This window comes from the organism of the source record quoted next, unplaced genomic scaffold (genome assembly GCF_019419815.1).
Source record: "Pyrus x bretschneideri cultivar Hongxiangsu unplaced genomic scaffold, Pyrus_bretschneideri_v1 Contig75, whole genome shotgun sequence".
NCBI lineage: Eukaryota > Viridiplantae > Streptophyta > Magnoliopsida > Rosales > Rosaceae > Pyrus > Pyrus x bretschneideri.
In genome coordinates this window covers 764815-786616 of record NW_025999815.1, presented here as the reverse complement: position 1 = coordinate 786616, position 21802 = coordinate 764815, and the positions used below count along the sequence as shown (strand labels likewise).

Genomic DNA, 21802 nt, shown 5'->3' with positions numbered 1-21802 from the left:
CAATACTTCTCTCATTTTTTAGCATTATTTCACCGTATAATAAAAAATTTAAAAAAAATTTATATGAATCACTGTTTTCTTTATCATGCATTAAAGTTAAAAATCATTTCTAAAAACTTAATCCGATATATAAAACCGCTTAGTCCTCATAAGTGTCCAATAAATTAATGAATATAGTAACAAGCAATATTGTTATGGTAAAAGTTAATTTATTCGTACAAAGGATCTTCAAATATAATAATAGATAGATACTCGATCACTAGTTTTTCATCAGAATGGTGGACCATATCAGTTTACAAGTTGGCCGTTAATATAGACTAAATAATATTGTTAGACAACAAATAGTGGTGCCATATGATTAGTTAGTGGGGTTGAGAGGTACCCACAAATTGAATGTGAAGAAATTATCACTCCAAAATTATATCCTCTGCGTAGGAATCCAACGTTCAAAGAGTTACGTCATGATGCAATATGCTGATACAATTTTTTGTCCACAAACAACCTTTCCACATTCATAATAATTTGTATATATCATATGTTCATCAATTTAACTAAGTTAGCTAAAACATATTACTTTGTTAAACCGAATACGCTATTCATAATTTAAATAAATTTAATATAAAATATCGGATGTATAAAAAAACTTGCTACATATATAAACTTTCTGTCTTCATTAACTTAAGAAGGGTTTACACACAACAAAATAAGTGCCTATGCTTCTCGTACTACGTTGACTAAACAAACCACACTCAAACTTCATACCCACCCATTACATTTCACTCACCAAACTCAGAAGGTCAGCAATACCTTTAAAAATAAGCAAAAAAGGCTAAAATCAATTAGTTGGACAGTCCCAGCTAATTTAATTACTGATTAGTATACCCCTAGAATTTGAAAACCCAACTTAGATAGTTGGCAAAGAAAAAGCAAAGGCCAATAATTTGCTTTCTCCCAACTCAAAATCTCATCCCATGAGACTATACTAAAACTAATTTGATGGTAAAGATGACAACCATCTCTTAACTACGGAAATTATTTATGTATATATTCCATGAAATGTCACTCAAAGTTTGATTTAAACTGAAATACCGCCATTTGCAAAGCAGAAGAAGAGCTCCAAGTCCGGCGGAGCGAAGAAGGCGATTGGAGATCTCCGAAACAAGCAATTTGATGAAATAGCTCTCTTCTTCTTAGGCGCCGGTGGACAGGTTACAATCTCCGGTATCCGGAATCTCTGAGCTTTCGGAGTGGAGCAGGCGCTTGCAGTAGACACATCATCAACAGCCTCGAACTCATCTATGCCGCCTTCAATCTTCGGAGCATCGTTGCAGACCACGGAGGATGAATTCGAAGGCGAAGTCTTCGGAGATGCAAATTCTTGATGAGTAGTAGTCTTTGGCCGGACAAGCTTCTTCTTGAAATGGGTTGTTTTTGTTTTTGCCTCTCTTGTTGTTTTTGTCTTTGATCTTGTTCTTGCAGCTGGAGTCATTGGTTGAAGAGAGCAAACAAGAATTGGTGAAGAATTTGAAGATGGCCAAGAAGCAAGGGAGAAGTTTTCCGAAAAAAAAACTTTACCAAACGAGGAAAATTAACTAGTAGAGAGAAAAACTAAACCCTAAATATTGGATGCTTTATAAAGCAAATAAAATTTGACTGGAAAAAGAGTCAAAAAGCTAAAATGATCAAACACGCGTTTGGAAACAAAGCCTTTTCAATCAAACCTTACAACTACCTACCACTTCGAGGAAACTCCACTACACATGGAGTCTGCAACTCAGAAAATTTCTGACCCAAAAGAGAAAAAAGACACAAAAACAAGATCAACCCAGAAATATTTTCAAGATGCAAAGAAAGGAACACAGAAGATGAGTGGATTATTGGAGTGAATAAGGTGGGAGGGGGCGAAACCCACTTCCGTAAGAGTTGAAAAGCCCTAAATAAAACCCTAGAAAGATGATGGAGGGGGTGAAGGGAAGAGAAGAGGCGGGATCTAACACTTATGAATAAATATGTTGCCCGTAGTGCTTTATATTGATTGAGAATTGTGATATAATTCGGGCAAATGCTGCCCGCTGCCCGAAGCAAAGCCCAGAAACAGAGGCGGTAGAAGGGAGAAAAACTGAGAGGTTTAAAAAGCAGGATAATTCTTAATTTATTACTCTTAAGTGTGGTGATGCACAAACTCAACTATCTGCAAAACAAAGAATAACTTTGAGCAAGCCTAAGATTGGAGGGGGTGTGCTGGCCAATGGCTTTCGACTATCAAGTTAGTGAATTGCATTTAGACTCAAGCAATGTATAAGAGAATTCAAGTATTAAGATTGTGTTATCATAGATGAACCCTAGATGAGTGTATCTATGTCATTGAGAGATAAACCTTTTTAGGATAGAATCGTTATTCTAAGCCAGAAGAATCCTAGAGGATATCTAGAAGTAGATATTGCAACATCTTAAGAGTTGTGACTACTAGCGGCGCACGCCAATTCCTAGATTGTAGGAACTCCAAGACTTATAAGGATCTGAATAAGCCTATATCCGGATCAGATCGCATGTCTTACAGAACAAGCATAGTGAGCAGAGTCGCTAAGACTTTCATGTTGCCCGGAACAGGGTGATGGTGCAAACATTGCCTCGTCTGATCTAACTCCGCTTTGAGCTGGTAAGTTCATGACCGGACTTTTGAAGTAACTGTATTAGGATCAGCCTTACTCCAATCCTGAAAAATCATGGTCCCACACACACCTTTTAATTTAGTCAGCTCCATGGATTATGTTGGGTTGTAGTTGCAGAGTGCTAGTCATCGTCCATCTATGAAAGAAAGATGAAAATGACTGGTTAAATTTGTTTTTTTTTTCTTTTTTTTTTTTTTTAATATTCACGTGGGACCAAATTGACACATGGCATCGAGCCATTATTCACGTGGGCCGTACGTCACACGTTAACGGAAGTTCTGACGGAAAGTCTAACAGAAGTATGAAAGTGTCCCACAATCCTTATTTTAAGTATGAGATTGGAATGAAAGAAACTTGATTTATACAAGTTTGAAAACCACGATACTTCAAAATAGTAAAATGAGAATTACCCTAAAAGATATTTACTTCTTATTGGAAAAGTAGATTTATTTTTTATTTTTGTATAAGCAATACTAAAGCAAGAGAGTCAAATCCAGAAAAATGTTTTTAACCAATTAAACTACATAATTCTTTGCGTATGGTTTAATTACAAAAGCTTAGTTCAGCTCGTTTGTGGATCGACCGATCTTGTGGTTAACTCGGCTCAACTCATCTCATTTTTTAACCAATATTGAACCTAATTTGGCTCGACTTAATGAACATTGAAAAATTAATCAAGCAAGGACAAATAAACATAATAGGAAGACATGGGTTAAGTTTTAATGAACGAGACGGACATGAGCTATCTCATGAAAACATGTACAAGGCTACAACCTGCTCACGGACTTTATACCAAATATTTCAAAGCTCATGTTCGGCTCCATTTTTGAACAAGATTAATATTTTGTTTGATTGTAATTGATGTTAATATTTTTAAGCCAACTTAGTATTATGGTTTAGTGGCCCTCTTTTTTACTTGTAAATGAGATATCTTAGGTTTGATTTTCGCAAAGGCAAATTTAAACCATATTATTGCTAACCTATTATGAGGCTTAGCTTACTCCCCCACTCTCTTAGCGTAAATAGTAATACTACACTTACCATCTAATTATACAATTATTTGTATCATCTCTTTGATAGAGGTATAGTCTGACAAAGCATGTGGGTTCTATCTGCATTAGAAAGATGTACAAATAAATTATAAAAGTAATATTTTTGTTAAAAAATAAATAATAAATAAAATCATTGCGTAACATTTTATGTTAGAATTTCCTGTGCACCCTATGACCCTAGGGATTACAAATTATAATACAAATAGATCAAGAATAATATGGGCACTGGGCATTGGGCATTGGGCATTGGGCATTGGGCAAGAAGGGCAGGTACCCATGGAGCAGTTAATAGTTTAGATTCTGTTCAATTATATATATAACATTACAAAATTAATAATTATTTTTTTTCATAGTTATCTAAGTTGATAAATGAGTCACTCACTGTTTTGTCTGCAAGCAAAGATTTTTTTATTAGGGTTTCTGAGATTGATTCATGCATGGTGGATGCCCTTCTTGTTTTTTCCTATTTTTTGAGAATTTTTTTTTAAGACAATGTCTGTACTTTTCAGGGTATCCTAAATACAGTAATTCAATATTTGTACACGTGTCCCATTATACATGGACAAAGTCATGGCATACAAGAAAATTTTGTGCAAGCATGAACATGGTCCAATGGAGTTTCATGTTCCATGTTGAAGTTTGTTTTTGGAGGTTCCCATGGTATTGTATTTTTTTTACACCGTAAATCTAGTGAGATTTTTTTTGAGCGTATCTAAGTAGACTCTATGTTTACTTTCTACGTTGTTACATTCCATTTAGGATTAAGAATAAGCGTAATGGACATACTTTTTACATATCTCTCGTTATTTGCGATGAGACCCTATTCACCTCACCTCTTTGGGCTACTATTGGATCAAGAAATCGGTTTGATTGTCCATCTTTTTTTTATATAATAATATATATTTTTAATATAATGTATATAAGGCATCCTTCAGATAATTCAAATCGAAGCAATTGGATGTTCGACTCGAGCCTACATGACATGACTTATCAATAAAATGAAAACGACTATTCTGCGAAGAAATGAAATGTTCCAAATGTTCTTGTAAATTCTTGTTCCCATTGTACCATTTGTATCTATATGCATTAGGATCCCAATTCATGGATCTCTCGGTTCGAGAAATAAAAATAAGAGGATCGAATGATTTCTTCTGACTCTTTTTCAAATTTGATAAATGTTGGTTGATCATACATTTTATTATAGTTCTATGATTCAACCAAAGGCTGTGTTGTAAAACTAATATTCAGATTATAAGTGGTAAATGCGTTGGTGGTTAAAGTTTTCATCTTTAAATCACTGTATTTCGCGCTCAAATCACCAACCCTTCCCTGAGTCTAGCTTAAAGTAGTAATAAAAAACTATCACTCAGATTAATTAAGTAATACATTAGATAGTCAAATTCAGAATCCCGGCAAATACTTGTTTGAATGTATGATTCAAATTGACATTTTAACATAACATACATGGTGCCACTTAGTACTACGGTCTAGTTGTATTCCTCTCACTTGTAAGTGATATGTCTTAGGTTCGATTCTCACCAAATGTGAGTTTGAGCCATATTATTACTAACTCATTGTGAGACTTAACGCACCCCCTTCCTCTTAATGTAAATAATATCGTTTGTTAAAAAAATAAAATAAAATAACATAACATACCTGGTTAGTTTGATCCAACAGTTGCATGGGTGAATCCGTGTATGGAGAGAGAGAGAGAGAGAGGTTGACCTTGGAAAGAATTAAGCAAAGGTTGGAAAAGCTGCTAAACGAGCTAGTTTTGCACACAATGAGGATTCCAATGTAGAATCGCATGTCAACTAATTTCACCGTCTCCCTAAAACGAAATGGATTTCAGCACACTGACAGCCACCCGGAGATCGAGATATTCTCTTTCGTAACAACTTCGTAGTTTTAGTGGCATCGTTCAACCAATTAATGTTGCATATGAATGCCGTACACAAACTTAAAGGAGGTCATAGCGTCAAATCATTAAAGAGACGGGCCAAATGCTCATTTCCAACAACACCGATATTGTCTCCAACTTGTAATTACTATCTGCATAGTGTGCAACATGTGTATAATTTTATCACAAAAAACCTCGTATTAGTTGGAATCGAGTTAGGTTATTAAACTCCTGTCTCTACCCGATGTGAAATATTTCAACAAATAGTAATTATAAGGGATGGAAGTCACCTTAATCATGAGGTTCTCAATAACAAACGACATATAATATTAACCAAAAGCAACAGCAGCATTTCAACTTCAGCATTTTTAATACCATGAGATTTCCAACACAAGAAGATGATATAACCATCACAACAATTTTTCAGCAACACAGATGAAACTGCTCTTACCATTCTCCACAATCCAAATGCAAATGTAAACAGAGAAAGACAACATATAGCAAACCCAGTACAAGAAGAAACGTGATTCCGTTGCGAAAACTGGGATGGGAACAAACACGAAGTACAAACCCCTTGCCCTGGGCCTACATAAACAAGGAAGCAGAACATAACAGGCAATGTATGAGAAATAGTTCTTAGCCAACCAACTTAAATTCTAGAACAGAACTCGATCTTAGATATCATCAATCCCGGAGACCAACGTATATTGACCCAACATGCATCAGTGTAGCACAGGACTAAATTAGAGGGGAAACATATGTCATGTAGCAGATACACAAGGCAAGACAACAGAACCTAAATCAGCAGAGAAAACTAGCTAAATATGAAAAACTTCACCCATACGTACAGCATACTTCTCCCAAAACAACAACTAGAAAATCTGACTGAAAGTCGTCAAGCAAAATATGAAGCAACAATGTAAAAGATTATGGCTAGTACACAATAGCAATTGATGGCCAAGCTACAAGGAATCACCGTCCTCTTGATATTGCTTCATCCAACTCATCATGCGTGGAGGGGAACAACTCTATGTATCGACTTCCAAGCGTCATCCTATCCTTGGCCATAGCTGCCTTGGAGTCTTCCGCACTTGCAAACTCCACAAACCCTTCCCCAGTGGGCCTCCCTTCCGAATTCATTGTAAAATGAATTGAGTTCTCAGACAACACATAGTCCTTAAAGAAATCCATTATATCATCCTTGCCAACTGAAAATGGCAATCCCCTCAACCGCAATACCCCCGTGTGCTCCGCTGAGTCCTTCCCTTCATCATAAGATTTGGCCCTTGGGGCATTTCTGCGAGGGGAACCACCACGAGAATCAGTAACTTCTTGTGCTATTGCCTTGTAATATTCCTGCCTTTTACTTCTGAACACTTCAACATATCTCCTGCCCATGTTGTGCCTATTCTTTTGAAGGGCAAAATCAACCTGGAGAGGATACCCCAAAACACAAAATGCTTCCCCAGTGAACTTGCTATTCTTGTGGACAAAAAGAACATCAACAACATCAAGACCATGGAAGAACTCAGCAACATCAACTTCCGTGCAATCAAATGGTAGACCACGGAGCTTGACGACAGGGAAAGGCGGAGGCTGTCCAACGTAAGCATAAGGTGTAGGATTGTACATATAACTTGAGCCTGGGGAGGTTCCATAGAATGAAGATCCTGGCTCGCCTAGCCGCTGACGCTTTGAACCCATTTCACGGCCATCACCGCCATTAGAAAATTTACTTTAGTCCCCAGTGACAACAAAAGCAACAGAGGAGAAGCACACTCATCAAAACTCATATATTATAAAGAATCATGACTAATTACACAACTACACTAATAAGCATTCCAATTTTCCTATACCGTTTCATTTTGTAACCATTTATGATTGAAACAAGATGAATCTTGGTGCAGGAAGAATAAAAAGTGCACCAATATCTCCTAGTAGTTGGGTAGTTTTTCTTCTTTCTAGAAAAACATTTCTCATGCACTTTCATGAAACCACAGCTTTTATATCACAAAATAAACAAGTTAGACTTGGAATAGAACCTAAAACAATAGTATTTGCATTAATATAGACTTCAAGATTTGGAATCCATTACGTACTGTTTAGAATACTCAGTAATATATTCTCGGAGCACTTTCATGTTCTTTCTGTGGATGTGTGAGAATCAATTCTCTACATTGCATCTCTCCTTGTGTTTCTTCCTATACATCAGTTGTTTAGAAACAAGAAAACATGTGCTACTATAGGGATACCATAAATAAATATAGATGCAAACATCAACACCATTCCTGAATATCAAATTTCCATACTATGTGTATTATAGGTTGTCGGACAATAATCACAATATAATGCTCTGCCTTCACAAATTCCTCAGCCCACGAAACAGCCTCACCTAGCTATATACCAAAGTCGATTAACAAGCAGTGGTTGTGCACTAATTCCTTTCCCAATGTGATGCACGAGGACAAATGTAAACCTACGAATGCCCCTTTTACTTTTTATTACGGTGGTAAAGCATTCCTGAGTTAGAGACATGGTGGGATAAGGGGTGGAAAGTAATACAATGTGAACTCAAGACTAACTTATTGGGTTACAGTTAGTATTACTTGATTCGATTTTCATTTTTTATTGAAAAGAAGTTAAAGTTCGTATTACTTAATAGAAACCCATAAATGCTACAATCTACTAACATGCATAATAAACAGGTTGAGTTAGTAGGAAACACGAAAATAACTTGCTAACTAGTATTATGAATATATATATTTTTTTTTCCTTCATGTATTGATACGGGATCAAGCCTTCCGAGTTTTTTCTAAGCATATGCGTCAAGTAAAGGACCTTTGTATCAGAAATAAGTCACTTAATCTTAAATACATGTGGTTTGAAAGTCAGTAACACAAGACGAGGCCAAAAAGAAGCTACAGAATTACACTTCAGCATTACTTGACACAGAATCGTAATAATGCTGCCTAAAAACATAAGAGAAAAATAGGTTGGGTTAACGTCATCCACAAATAACCCAATTTTGACACAACAAAACTGCCTACGTATCTTCCATTTCTTAATATACATTGTACTATTCCTTGTAAAATAATAATTTTGTATGATTTTTCTAGTATCAGGATGAAGTGGATTTTGATTTTATAAGGAATGTATGAGTAATAAGTTTGGATATTTATATGTGACACTTAATTTTCAGCTTTTAATTTGAAATATATGTGGAGTCGTGGACCAACCCAAACATGACATCACTAATATACATGGTAGGTAAGTGTAAAGTCACTCCTCTCGACTAACAAAAGAGAAGCCGGATTAGGGTTGACAAATGTTCGATAACATAAAATGACAGGAAAAAATCACCACGGTCTAACATAACTTGGAAATGAGGTATGTAAACTGACCCAAACATGACATGATCAATGAAGAGGTTAAGCTAATGTTGGGTCATCTTAAATGGTTGATAAGACAAGTTGGGTTAGAGTTCTTACTAGTATTCAACATCATATTCAACATGAACCTAAAATGGTACGGGTAAAACATGATACAAATGCAAGTTGAAGCTTCCCTTAGGTGCGAAAGGTCCAGAGTTTGAAACACACCCTTTGGGTCTGAGGACCTTGTGCTACTAACTTATAAATTTTAGGAGTGGGGAAACAACTTAGGTGTAAAATTATAAACTAAAGATAAATTTTCCAAGGAAAAACCATATCTGGTTGTGGAAAATAGAAAAAATAGGATATTTCCTAACAAAACAGCCGGGAACTTGTAAATACATTTTTGTATTCCACATTGAATCTCAGAATTTTAAATTGTTTTCTCCCATTACCCTGGACAACTACCATAGATTTAAATCATAATACGTACTCTCTACCTGGTTTCAGCAACAGGTACTCTCTTACTGTATTAATTAGGTCAAACATTTTATTCAGGTCTTAAACAAACCCTCGAAATTATTTCAGTTGCGACTAACTTAAGGGTTTTGATGACATACTTTCACATCCTACGTTCCGCCTTAAAGCGCTTATCAATTTCAAAACAAGGGAAATAATCAGTAGTTGCTCAAATAGAAAAAGTTCCCCTCAGGCCCAAATAGAAAACAGAAAAAAATCGTTAGTCCTGCAATAAAAACAACGTTTGCTAATTACAAATTACCAGCAAGCATTACTAGCTATAGACCCTAAATTTGTTGAATTTTCTTCGAAATCGAGCATACGGAGGCAAAAAAACAATCCCAGAACATTAAATTAAAAAACTAATTTAGTTCTAATCATATCATTTATGTTGTTCAACCCCAAATAATCCATAAAATTTCGAGAAAAAATGAACTTATTATTCTGGGCGTCATCTAGTTTATACTAACCCACAATTAACAAGAACAACAGAAGGAAATCGACTAACAAAGGCCATCGGTAGAAATTATTAGGGAAAAGAACACTTACATGAATTTAAATGACCTAAAAAATGAAAAGATGAGGAATCATTGTAATAGTAATAGAAGAAGAAAAGGAAGAAATTGGAATATAGGATTACAAGGAAGGGAAGGGAAAGTGGAGTTACCCTCTGTAGAACATGTTCCTCGTTCGTAAGATTGTATTCGTCGTCGTCTGGTTACACCACACTTGATGTTTTCTGTCTCTGTCTCTTAGTTTCGTCTCTATAGTACGAGAAATGAGAGCCCGTCTATATGTCGACCAAACAAGCTCACAAATTTTCCATATGAAAGGCTTTTTATTTTTTTATTTTTTTTTATTACAAACGATATTATTAAGGATTAAATACTTAAAACCTCCAAATCTTTTAGTATCATTCTAAATTAGTTTTAACGTTTTTAAACATTTCAAATAAGTACTCAACCTATTGAAAATGTCGCATCCGTTAAGTCGTAGTTAATTTTCTGTTAAATTAAATAGACTTACTTTGTCTCCAACATTAATAGAAGGTTATAGAAGCATGGCTTCCACCAAGTAATGGTCACCATCACCCCCTTCACCCATCACATCCAAACCTAATGCACGGCCACAAACTCCACCTTACAACTCAAGCCGCAACATCGAGAAGAAGGTCATGGGGCTGCTTGCCGATGTTGGGATGTATCATGTTGGTGACACCTGCCCAAATGGGCCTCCTGTTGTCGCCACATGCCCAAATGGCGCTGTCACTTGCCCAAATGGGCCTGCTGCCACTTGCCCAAGTATCATCCCAAGAGACCACCCCTCTCACACTCCTCTGGTACCGATCCATGATCTACCGGATATCCACAAGTAAGTACTCACTCAAATATTATTAAACCACTTTATGTGTTACCTCCTATACATAATCGAGGAAAACAGCTAGACAAATACTCTCTAGAAGGGAAAGTATGGTACTCTATTGCAAATTATGTCTCCACTCATCGACTCTCACCCAAAATATTGTGCACTCGTTCTAGAGATGGACACCAACAAAATACCTACCAAAGTGGAAGAAGCCTTGAAAGATCTGAAATGGACAAAGGCAATGCAAATTGAGATGGAGGCATTACAGAAGAATAATACATGGAGTTTGGTTATACTTCCTAAAGGGAAAAAAAAATCAGTGGGATGCAAATGGGTGTTTACTATCAAACATAGGGTTGACAGAACAATTGATAGGTACAAGGCGAGACTAGTGGCCAAAAGGTACACATAGACCTTTGGTGTTGACTATCAAAAAACTTTTGCTCCTGTTGCAAAAATGAATACCATTTGAAAATTTTTATCTCTTGCTCTAATTTTGATTGGCCTCTAAGACAGTTTGATGTAAAAAATGCATTTCCACATGGGGATTCAGAGGAGGAGGTCTACATGGATTTTCCACCAGGATATGGCACTGCAAACTCCAATGAGAAAGTGTGTAGACTTCGGAAGGTGTTGTATGGTCTCAAGCAATCGCCCAGAGCATGAATCAGAAGATTGACTCAAACGATGCAGGTACCAACAGAGGAACTCAGATCATACTTTATTCAACAAGGATGGTAAAGTTACTTTACTCATTATATATGTGGATGATATGATTGTCATATGTGATGATACAAATGAAATTGAACGGCTACAAGGGTACATGGTTTCCAAGTTTGAGATGAAATGCCTAAGGGGACTGAAGACATTGAGGTTGTTACATCTTAAGAATGGACATACTTGTCACAACGTAAGTATGTCTTGGACTTGTTGTCTAAAATTTGCATACTTGCGCGTAAACCTGCAGATACTCTAATTGTACAGAATCATCACCTTGTAGTCTATCAAGTCCAAGTTCCAACAAATAAGTAGAGGTTTCAAAGGTTAGTGTGAAGATTGCTTTACTTGTCACTTACTAGACTAGACATTGCTTATACTATAAGTGTAGTGAATCAATTTATGCATGAACCGAGTGAGGATCACATGGCAGCAGTAAAGCAAACCCTAAGCTATTTAAAGGGAGCTCCAGGAAATGGTTTAATATATAGAAAACATGGACACATGGAGGTGACAAGATGGACACATGGAGGTGACAAGATATGTTGATGCAAATTGGGTTGGGAATATTACTAATAGGCGGTCTCTGTCAAGATATTGTGCATTCATAGTCGGTAATCTAGTGACTTAGAGAAGTAGGAGACAGAGTGTGGTGGTAAGGCAGTCAGCAGAAGCAGAATACAAGGGAATGCCACATGGTATTTGTGGACTTAAGTTGATTCATATTCTTCTTAATGAGATAGGCTTTAAACCCAAAGGGTCTATGATGTTGTACTGTGATAATCAAGTAGCTCGGATGATATCTAACAACCAGGTGCAGCATGATAGGACAAAACATGTGGAGGTGGATAGACACTTCATAAAGGAGAAGCTTGATGTTAAGTTGGTGACATTCCGTTTGTAAAGGTAGAAGAACAATGATGTTCTAACATATGTAGTTTCTACTAGTAAGTTTTATGACTCACCCGACAAGTTAGGCTTAGGGGATATGCGCCAATTTGAGGGGAGTGTGGGCGTGAGTCAACCCCGATAAGTTAGGAGAATAATTATTTCATTTTCATGTTGTGCAATTCAGGGAGCATTTCATCTTCATCTTGATTAATTGTAGTTCTATAAAAAGCATATTCACTTAATTCCATGTTGTGCAACTCAGGGAGCATTTCATCTTCATCCACAACAATCTCCTCTTCCACCTCTACTACATCCATCATTAACAACTGTTTATGGTGGCCTTTTTGTTCTCTCACCCATTTTTCATCATAGAACCAACACTCACATTTCTCCCTTTTTCTTTATACTTCATCAGGAGACAACTTTTTCACAGGTAGAGTATTAGTTTTAACTTTGGTGTTTTGGAAATTGGACTGAAAAGTAGAGGTAGATTTAACATTTTGGCCTAATCAAGAGGAACCAAATTTGAGCTCTCTAAGCTTAACGTCTACTTGCACATCATAACTATAGCATCAAGTACAGTAGAGGGTTGCAATAATTTCATATCGTACTTCAACTCATGCTCTAAAACCATCCAAAAAATAGCTTTTAAGTAAAATTGGTCCAACACCAGAGGATCTATTGGCTAATCGCTAAAACTCCATAATATAATCTTTTAATGTACTTGTTTGGCGTAGCTTAAACAAAGTCTCAATGCTATCTTCAAACATAAAAGGCCCAAACTCCTGGTAGAAGGCTTTGGTGAAATCTTCCCAACGAGGTGTGCTATACAATCATGCCATCGAAACCACTACTAGGCTTCATGCTCCATATGAAAAGAAACCGTGAGCACTTTTTGGTGATCAGGTGTGCCATAATATGAGAAGTACTACTCCGCTTTATATATCCATGCCACATGATCATCACCATCCACGAAATGAGGGAAATCTACTTTGTGTTGCCACTCATGACGGTTTGGTTGAACTCCAAGGTCACCAGTACCATGTGGATTTGAATCATCTGGTGGAGGAACCAGCTCCAATGAGGAACTCTCCCCCTTTTAAAATTGACCTGTTATATGGAAGATTCCAGTGCAGCAAGACTATCGTCCATGGCTGTGAAGTGAGTCGTGGTGGTGTGGCGGGGCATACAAGAAGGGAAGCCAAGAATCAAAGGATGATATCAATGAGAGGAACTAAGTTTCAATTTCTAATTCAACCTTGACTAGCAGCAAGATCAGAGGTGAAGGATGAAAGGAAGGAAGAAGAAAATGGAGCTGAGCTCCCAATTTTGTAATATCATTTTTTATTGAAATGACCGTTGCCTTCCCACTAACAAAAAGAGCACTTATACAATTCAAGCATACATTTCTTGCCAGCTAACAATTCTTAATAACCTTAACTAACCAAATATTAAAACCTAATTTAATCCCCAATTAAGTGATTAAGCTAATCACTTATTACAATCCTATCATATGCGTATGAACGAGTCATACCTTCAAAATGATTATAGTCAAGGGATATCACCTACAGGGTTAAGGGCTAGTTTGGCATTACTGAAATTATATGAAAAATAGCTTTTAATAAAGCTGGGGCCAAAATTGTGTTTTGGTAAATTAAAAAAAAAAAAAAAAAAAGTTTTTTTATCAAAATCATGGGCCCAAAACAATAGAAAGCAGAAACAGCTCTACCTCTACTTCTGAAAACATCATATATTTTTTTTCACAGCATGGCAACTCCCAATTAGCTCTAAGTTCCCAATCTCTCTTGTTATGCTACCTATCTCCTCCAGCATGGTTAACTTCCTGATTTTTCTAGGTATACCTGTTGAATATATATATGATACGGACAAAGATATGAATAAATACTTATGTTTAGTCTCTTCACTTAACTGGATATTCAATTGTTAAACATGGTATTCAATCACCAAAAGTTTGTTGACATGTGCTTACCTGATAGCTGGTTATGGCTAAGATCAATTTCTTGTAATGCAGATAAGTTGAATGTTATGAGAATGACTAAGCAACAGTAGGTGGTTAATTATATATTCTTCTGCAGTTCTGAGACTGGTCCTGTTTATGAGCATATTGATCGTCAAAAGTCCAGAGAGTTGACTATTGGACAAAGACAGGTGATTAGAAATGTATAAACATAAGAGTTTTCAACATCCTCATGTTAGTTGGAACTTGGAAGGCAAGCGGAGATAAAAAATAATCTGTTGTGAATTCTAGCCTTATCATATAATGGTACATAATGCCACATTAGTTAGGAGCCGTTTGATAACCATTTCGTTTTCAGTATTTAGTTTTTTATTTTCACCTTTTTAAAACCTTAAAATTTGTTTGGTAACTACTTTTAGATTTTAGGTTTTTTTTTTTCAAAAACCAAAAACTGAAACTTACTATTTTGGGTTTTCAAGTTTTGGCCATTTAGTTCTAGTTATCGAAATGGAAAAGAATTAAATGGTTATCAAACAGCTTCTTAATTAATTATCTAACGGTTTTTTAAGTAATTTTGTCGAGCCATATCTAATAAATTAACTAGCGAACCTAATTCATCACTTATTCAAGGTAAAGTAGAAGGAACTCTTGAGGGGCAACTTTCAAGTGTCACGTGATGAGTGAGACACCCTATATAATATATTTTCGATGAGAGGGAAGAATATCTTCTTCATGATACTCAAATATCTGCAAGGCAAAACAAGTTTTCACAGCTATTTTTTATGATATCCATTTTAGGTTTTCCTTCCTGATAGAACTTTTACCACACGCGCAAAAGGATTAAAAACACCTATAATACTTGCAAGAGTAACAAGGATATTGTAGTATAGATGACTCTAGCAAGGTTGTTCTCTATAGGGATTATTAAATAATTCGTACTAAACCAAATATCAATTAATTATTTAAAAGCAAACTTTTGGGAAGATTGATTTTATGATCTAATTCAATAAAAACAACTTTAATTTTAAGGATTAGAAAAATCTGCAATATTAAAAGAAGGAGAAAGAACTAGTTTTTTAGAAATCAAAAGCACTAGGGTTCTGTGGTCACCTTAACAATCATACATAATTCTCTCAATTACTTATGACCTATACATGCATATTTTGAAGGTTAGGTTTTCCTAATTTATGTCTACTTGGACCCCCCACATAAAGCATATATCAAACATGCAATCCGTCTGTGGTATTTAGAACAAATATAAACATGCATGACTCATTAAGTTTTTGTGAAAACCCTCTGAAAAACCATGCAACCCTTAAGACGTGGTATTCATCCTAAGTGAATTTGCACATATTAACCACAAGAAGCCTTCGTCAATTTTAGGGAACAACCGCCGACCAAAATTGCATCAAATTATTTTTCTAAAATCCTAATGGTTGCAAATCATCAAGACACTTGGATAGTTTAAACCGGTAATTAATAATTCAAAACCTACATGCATAATATCATAAGCAAATTGAAAAGAAACTACATATTCTTACTAAGGCTCATGGCCTCACCCTAGCAAAAGAGATTAATTACGCATATTCATAATTAAAATCAAAAGAAATTTTATTGAAAAAGAAAAAGATCGAAAACACCTTAAATGTAAAAGTCTAAAAATCTCAAAGCCTTGGCCAAATTCCTCTCTCAAATATCGCATAGAGAAGAAGGAGAACTAGGGCCGGCCACAATGGCTTATTTATACTGCTATAATTAAATCCTCCTAGGAAAAAAAGTCTTAGAATAAGACTAGGAAACCAAATAAATTAAGAAACATGATCCTAACTTGACTAGTAAAATTCACCCAGAAACTGTCCAGCCCGTTTTGGAGCCATATCTGCACCAAATCCAACCCATGATAGCTAAATTTAAAGCTTCTGAACATTTCTCCAGAAGGCCACGAACCCAACAAAGGTAATCTTGAGCTCTAAAAATCGCAATTAAGCCCAAAAATGTCACTTTCTAACACTGTGCACTACTTCTCTATTTCATCGCCAGAAAATAACCATTTGGTAGAAAAAACCAAAATTTTGACACGAACAAGCTAAGGAACTCACGAATGTCCTCCAATTTGAATTACTCTAAAATTTGTCCTTTTGGTAACATTTTGCTTCAAAGGAAGTCGAATGTCCTATATTAAAAATATAAAGCAAAGTATCAAAATTCTACCAGAATAATTACCAAAGCATACTAAGAATAAGGTAAAATATATAATATGAAATCTACTCAGCGATCGATCGAATAAAGCTAGCTTACAAGAGGAGGCCCGATAAGCTTCGAAGTTATCCCCAATGACTGATTTTTTTCATTGTTTGGAATGTTTCACCTTCTCTATCGGGGCTCCTTTTGCCTCTATTTTCCCCATTACTGTTGTCGCTACAGATGCTCCTATTAGGGTGATTCCTCCCATTGGGAAGAGAAGACAAGAGTACCCAGTCCTATTTTTGGAGGTTCAGTGGTTGGCTTCGGTCGGATAATAAGGGCTCTTCTTTTGAGTTGACTTTGAAAGGGTGTCTTATTTTTTTAAATTTACAAGAAACAACAAATAAACACTTTAATTGCCTTTTGTTTGCTCACTGTCAAATTCTCTCTTTGTGAAACACAAACCTAGGAAACTTTTGCCGCCGACCGTAGCCTTTGGCTTGGGTGCGGAGGCATTCGTGCTATTGCCTTTTCGAACAGGTGCTTTCTGAGCATCCTCTCTCCTTTGCCCTCTCCCCCTTTTCTTCCCCACTCATCTCCTATGCTTCTTTCCCCTCCCTGCATCCCTCCTCATTTTCCTTCCCCTTTTCTAGTTTTCTCCCTTCCTTTTTAATTCTCGGTTTTCCTCTGAGTTTAATCTTAGTTTTCCTTGAGCCAAGTCTCAACTATCCGGAGCTTCATGCCCGTTATCCGACGTTTATCGCTTGCTTTTATTGCTTTATGTCTTATAATTTTCCTTTCTCCCTCTTCCTTAGCTGTGATATTCCATCCCCAACCCACCAGGTGCTCAGATCGACGAGCTCCGATCAGAAATTGGATATCAGATCCACTTCCCTCCTTCACTTCCCCTCCCCAACCTCCAGGATATATCCCTATCGAGGCCTAGTGTTATGTGGCCTTTGCTACAGTAAGGATATTTTACATATCCCCTTAGCCTCACATTCTACCCATAAGATACATTGTTTGTATATATTTGCAGGGATTCGTGAAGGGGACTTGGATCTGATATCTACTTTCTCAGTTTGGAGTCTGTTCTGAGGATGTGACGGCCGCGGCGATCTGGTTTATGCTGCTTGAGATTAGGATTTTCTGTTGTTTGTTTTTTCAACCTTCAGACCTAAGCTTATATGAGCCTTTCGCTGTATCTTGGGTCGCGGCTCTCATTTTGCTTGGACCTTTTTACTTTATCTATTGTTATTTACCTGGCTCTCATTTTGCTTGGACCTTTCTACTAGGTTCAGAAACAGGCCGAGTACAAGAAAATAGTGTCATTTGGAACACCTGTTATTACCGAACTACAATCGTTAATACTATCCATTTCATGAGAAAAATGTGGGAGTAGGGGAGAAGATTGCACCAAGAAGTTAATTTTGATAACATAAACTGTCCAATGTCATAGCATTTCACGTCTACATACAACCACTTGGAATTTACGCAGTAACAACCGGTTCACGTAGAAACCTATACTCAGTCCAGACTTAATCCCAAACATCAAAGGTTTAGCACAAGTTTACAGAGCGTAAGCCACACAGCAGTTATAGTTTGGCTACGATCATAGTGTTTCATAGCTTCCTTATGAGGAGAAACATCCTCTGGTCAAGTTCAAAGTTCTTGAATTGTGAGGCTTCCCCCTTCAGCATCATCAAAAGCCCACCAAATGAAGCATTTACCTCCCTGAAGCCAAAAGACAAAACCCAATAAAAAAAGGTTCTCGATTATATGAAATAAACTATTGGAAGCAATTGATTGCGTAGGATTGGCATCATAGTTGTATGAGATATAATTCAAGTGACCTTATAGTGGTATACCAATTCCTTATGCCGACAGTTTATCTTTTCATTGTCTTAGTCACGGACAAATAAATAAATAGCACCACTGTTAGATCCTAAGAAGTGATTTATTTTTAATACTTACGCTTTTGGATCACGTTTAGAACCCTCTGAAATCTTAAAAAGCTTCCCTTGCATGACATACTCATATTCATCAGCCAATGTCTTGCGATTGCCCTGCAAAAAAGGTAAAACTTTTTTTGTTAGGCATAATCTGGCTAAATAATTTCGTAAAACTGAACTACAGATACAGCTACAACTGAGAACAAAGATCAAGAAAAGAATAGAACACAGTCATCCTTAGGAATCGTCTACTTTCTTCTCGTTGTCGATTCATTATTGTTAAAGATGTGACCTTCAAAGCTATCATATATACACCTCATAATATAATCAAATCCAAGCAGATACTATCACCAACTTTAAGTGACAGAAGCCCCGCCATTTTTTTTTCAGTTCAAGAATAATTTTATTTGAAGGCAAGAAGTATACAAACCTAAAAGCACAAAAATAAAATTTAAGAAAGAATAAAAGCATTCCAATAAATAACAATCTCAAGATGTGGCGGCAATCTGTAACTTTGAAGGTTCCAATGACCTATAAGTAAAAACCCACCCACATAAGATGTGGTGGCAATCTGTAACAAACCAATCCATTCACTGAGAATTTTCCCCTAGCAAAAAGGGGTGTGAATCACTGCAGTAATCTATATTTCCATCCATCTGAAAACAGTACTTAGGAGGAACCATGGAAAGACTGGATGTGCTATTAAACTATACTGGATGTGCTATTAAACTATATTATACTCAAACTACGCCAATAAAAACATCTAATAGACTTCTCATAAACATCCCACACAAAAGGCCTTCTTAAAATATGAACCCCATTGATCAGGGTACGTCAAAAGAAAGGAAAGCATACTTCCATCTCTATTTCATTCCTCAACTCTTTTTAGTTGGCACGTCAAGGGAAAAACACTTCGTGTTTGAAAAACCAAAGATACTAATGATTTGTACTTTGGATCATAGTAGAGAGTGGCTAGTGGACTGACTCTAGGCAAGTATCCATACAGCGAAAATGCCATTGCAAAAACCAAAAGTTGTAACCGCAAATGTAACTTGCTTTGAATTATCCCGTATCAGTAAAACAAGTGTTTCCATATAATATAAGGTCATGGGCCCCCACATCTGCAGCCAATCAATTTGACTTGGATGCTCCAATTCTATCACTGTATCATAGATAACTATTCACGTATTGGGCCTAGTGAACACACATCCTCGCATGTCGTGTTGCCCCATGTGTTTGGCTTAAGTCAGACCAGAAGTGAGGAACGGAAACATTAAAAGTAAAAAAAAAACCCCATAAAATCAAACATGCCAGTCAGTTTATTACAAGCTTATACAAATTTCAGAAGTTCAACCCCATCACAGGTCACAAAAAGCTTAAATCCGTACTGCATGTGAAGGTCCAATCAAAACCATGCATCACTATCAATGTAATTCAGGCTTCAAGTTCCTGTTCAAGTTATTCAAGAGAAATTTGCTTCATTCCAGAGGTACATGAAGGGATAGACAAGGACCGGTTTAACAAACTGAGCCGACAAGAAAAGTGTAACCAAAACCTCAGGGTGTCATGGACCATGTGGGGCTTTGGTGATAAAATGTGACTAATGAACAGATACCACTCTGATTTACAATAACACAAAACTTACTAGCTAGGTAATATCATCACCATCAGCCAAAAGTGCCTAAGCGAATCGTATTTTCTGCAAACTCATAAGACAATAGAAGATCTGGCACAAATGATATACAGTGCAACATGTGCATAACTAACTTAAATTCTAACCTTCGTTTTTATTAACAACTTACGTTCAACTTCCAAGTGGCCTTTGTTAATTACTAATTACTTATTACAAAGACTTCGGCATTTCTCAAAACGTCAAAAGGATCAGGACTCCCCCTTCAGAAACCACCTAATAGACTAACCATGAAATCAAAGGCAAGATACCCATGACTCATAGAAACTGCTAGGGACCCCAAAAAACCCAATTGAAAATATATTTTATATATGTAGTATCTAATTTATAATCCTAAATAAACCACAAAATGAAATTCCAAGAAAAAAGTTAAGGGTTCCAGAAAACCCAGTTCTGCCATTTGTGTTAAAATCACTGATAACTCTCAAGTTAATAACCCAAGTTGTAAATTCACTTACTTTCACTATACACTGGCACATGCTTTGATACATGTCACATTTTTCCAATACAGAATTACAGATACAGTAAAAAAACAAAAAGGAAACCATCAATATCTAAGCAACAAAGTGAAAAACAGAAGTTCGAGTAAGTAGAAGCTTTAAATTTTACCTGAGTGAAATAGCCAGTATCAGGAGTTCCATCCAAATTGATTGTGGAAGTTAAAGCCATTGAGAATTTCTCACCTTCCCTCATCGGATACACCTCTGAATTCACATCCAGGTGCATGAACATCTCGCAAGTCTCACTCTTTGCTTCTACTCGAGTAACTTTCAAAGCGCAAAATATCAACAAAAAATTAACAAAAAATTAAAGGTTTCTTGAAAAGGGTTTATGTAATTTGGAATAAGGAATTCGAAAAGATGGATGGGATTACCTTTATCGAACTTTTTGCCATCTGGGTTCAATCGCAGAATCTGAAATATGTCCTCGAACAGACGATCAACCATCCTTGCCGATCTGAACGCCGGGTGCTGTTTCGCTACAGAACGACGGTGTTTCGAGTAGTGGGTCGACTACGGAGCTTGCTAGCTTGCTGGAGACTGGCTTATAAAGTGCGTCGCTGAGAGAGTTGGAATGAAGAATATGCGGACCGCAATGGGAGCTACCATCTCCTACCTTGACCCGTTGAACGGTCCTGATATCCCAAAATATTCTAAACGTAAAATTAAATTTACTAAATAATTTTAAAATAACGAAAATTAAAATGATATAATTTTATTTTTTAGAATTTGTGAATTTTTTACTTGGTTAACATAAAAGAACAATAAAATTTGAATACATAATTTATTATTTTTAAACTCTCACTTATAAAAATTAGAAAATAATACTTATTACATGGAATTTAAACTTGAGCAGTCCCAAATTTCAAGTTTTTTTTTTTTTTTCCCATCCAAAAATTTAAATTTCTATATTTATAAATCCAAATAAGGGAATTGGTGCATGTTAATTCATAAATTCTGATTTTTGTTAAAATCCCAAGTTTATCTATCTCATCCAAACTTACTGTAAAA

The 21802-nt window shown here is 36.2% G+C and overlaps 3 protein-coding genes across 4 annotated transcripts; all 3 read right to left on the bottom strand.

The window, feature by feature from the left end:
* Window positions 1-652: 652 nt before the first annotated feature.
* On the bottom strand, window positions 653-2085 carry LOC103955913 (cyclin-dependent protein kinase inhibitor SMR9). The gene has a single exon (XM_048574822.1). It carries the CDS (start codon window positions 1487-1489, stop codon window positions 1076-1078), a length of 414 nt encoding a protein of 137 aa, XP_048430779.1. The 5' UTR covers window positions 1490-2085; the 3' UTR covers window positions 653-1075.
* A 4193-nt stretch (window positions 2086-6278) lies between these two features.
* LOC103955914 (heterogeneous nuclear ribonucleoprotein F-like) lies at window positions 6279-10315 on the bottom strand. 2 transcript variants are annotated; one of them, XM_048574821.1, is made up of 3 exons: window positions 10182-10315; window positions 7724-7825; window positions 6279-7359 (listed from the first exon to the last, which is right to left on the bottom strand). In XM_048574821.1, exons 2-3 carry the CDS (start codon window positions 7762-7764, stop codon window positions 6597-6599), a joined length of 804 nt encoding a protein of 267 aa, XP_048430778.1. In that variant the 5' UTR covers window positions 7765-7825; window positions 10182-10315; the 3' UTR covers window positions 6279-6596. The 2 variants fall into 2 exon arrangements, with proteins under 2 accessions (XP_048430778.1, XP_009366102.2); XM_009367827.3 differs by lacking the exon at window positions 7724-7825.
* Window positions 10316-18060: 7745 nt separating this feature from the next.
* On the bottom strand, window positions 18061-21338 carry LOC103955918 (DNA-directed RNA polymerases II and V subunit 8A). The gene is made up of 4 exons (XM_009367830.3): window positions 21166-21338; window positions 20901-21058; window positions 18624-18715; window positions 18061-18383 (listed from the first exon to the last, which is right to left on the bottom strand). The coding sequence occupies exons 1-4, from the start codon at window positions 21236-21238 to the stop codon at window positions 18272-18274; spliced, it is 435 nt and encodes a 144-aa protein (XP_009366105.1). The 5' UTR covers window positions 21239-21338; the 3' UTR covers window positions 18061-18271.
* Between the last annotated feature and the right edge of the window lie 464 nt (window positions 21339-21802).

Coding starts and splice junctions, on each gene's coding strand:
- LOC103955913 (XM_048574822.1), bottom strand. CDS start 1,489: ATGACTCCAGCTGCAAGAACAAGATCAAAGACAAAAACAACAAGAGAG.
- LOC103955914 (XM_048574821.1), bottom strand. CDS start 7,764: ATGAAAGTGCTCCGAGAATATATTACTGAGTATTCTAAACA. Junction 7,360..7,723: donor ATTACTGAGTATTCTAAACA/GTACGTAATGGA, acceptor TGGGGACTAAAG/TAAATTTTCTAATGGCGGTG.
- LOC103955918 (XM_009367830.3), bottom strand. CDS start 21,238: ATGGTTGATCGTCTGTTCGAGGACATATTTCAGATTCTGCGATTGAAC. Junction 21,059..21,165: donor TGGCAAAAAGTTCGATAAAG/GTAATCCCATCC, acceptor GCGCTTTGAAAG/TTACTCGAGTAGAAGCAAAG. Junction 18,716..20,900: donor ATACTGGCTATTTCACTCAG/GTAAAATTTAAA, acceptor CCTTTTTTGCAG/GGCAATCGCAAGACATTGGC.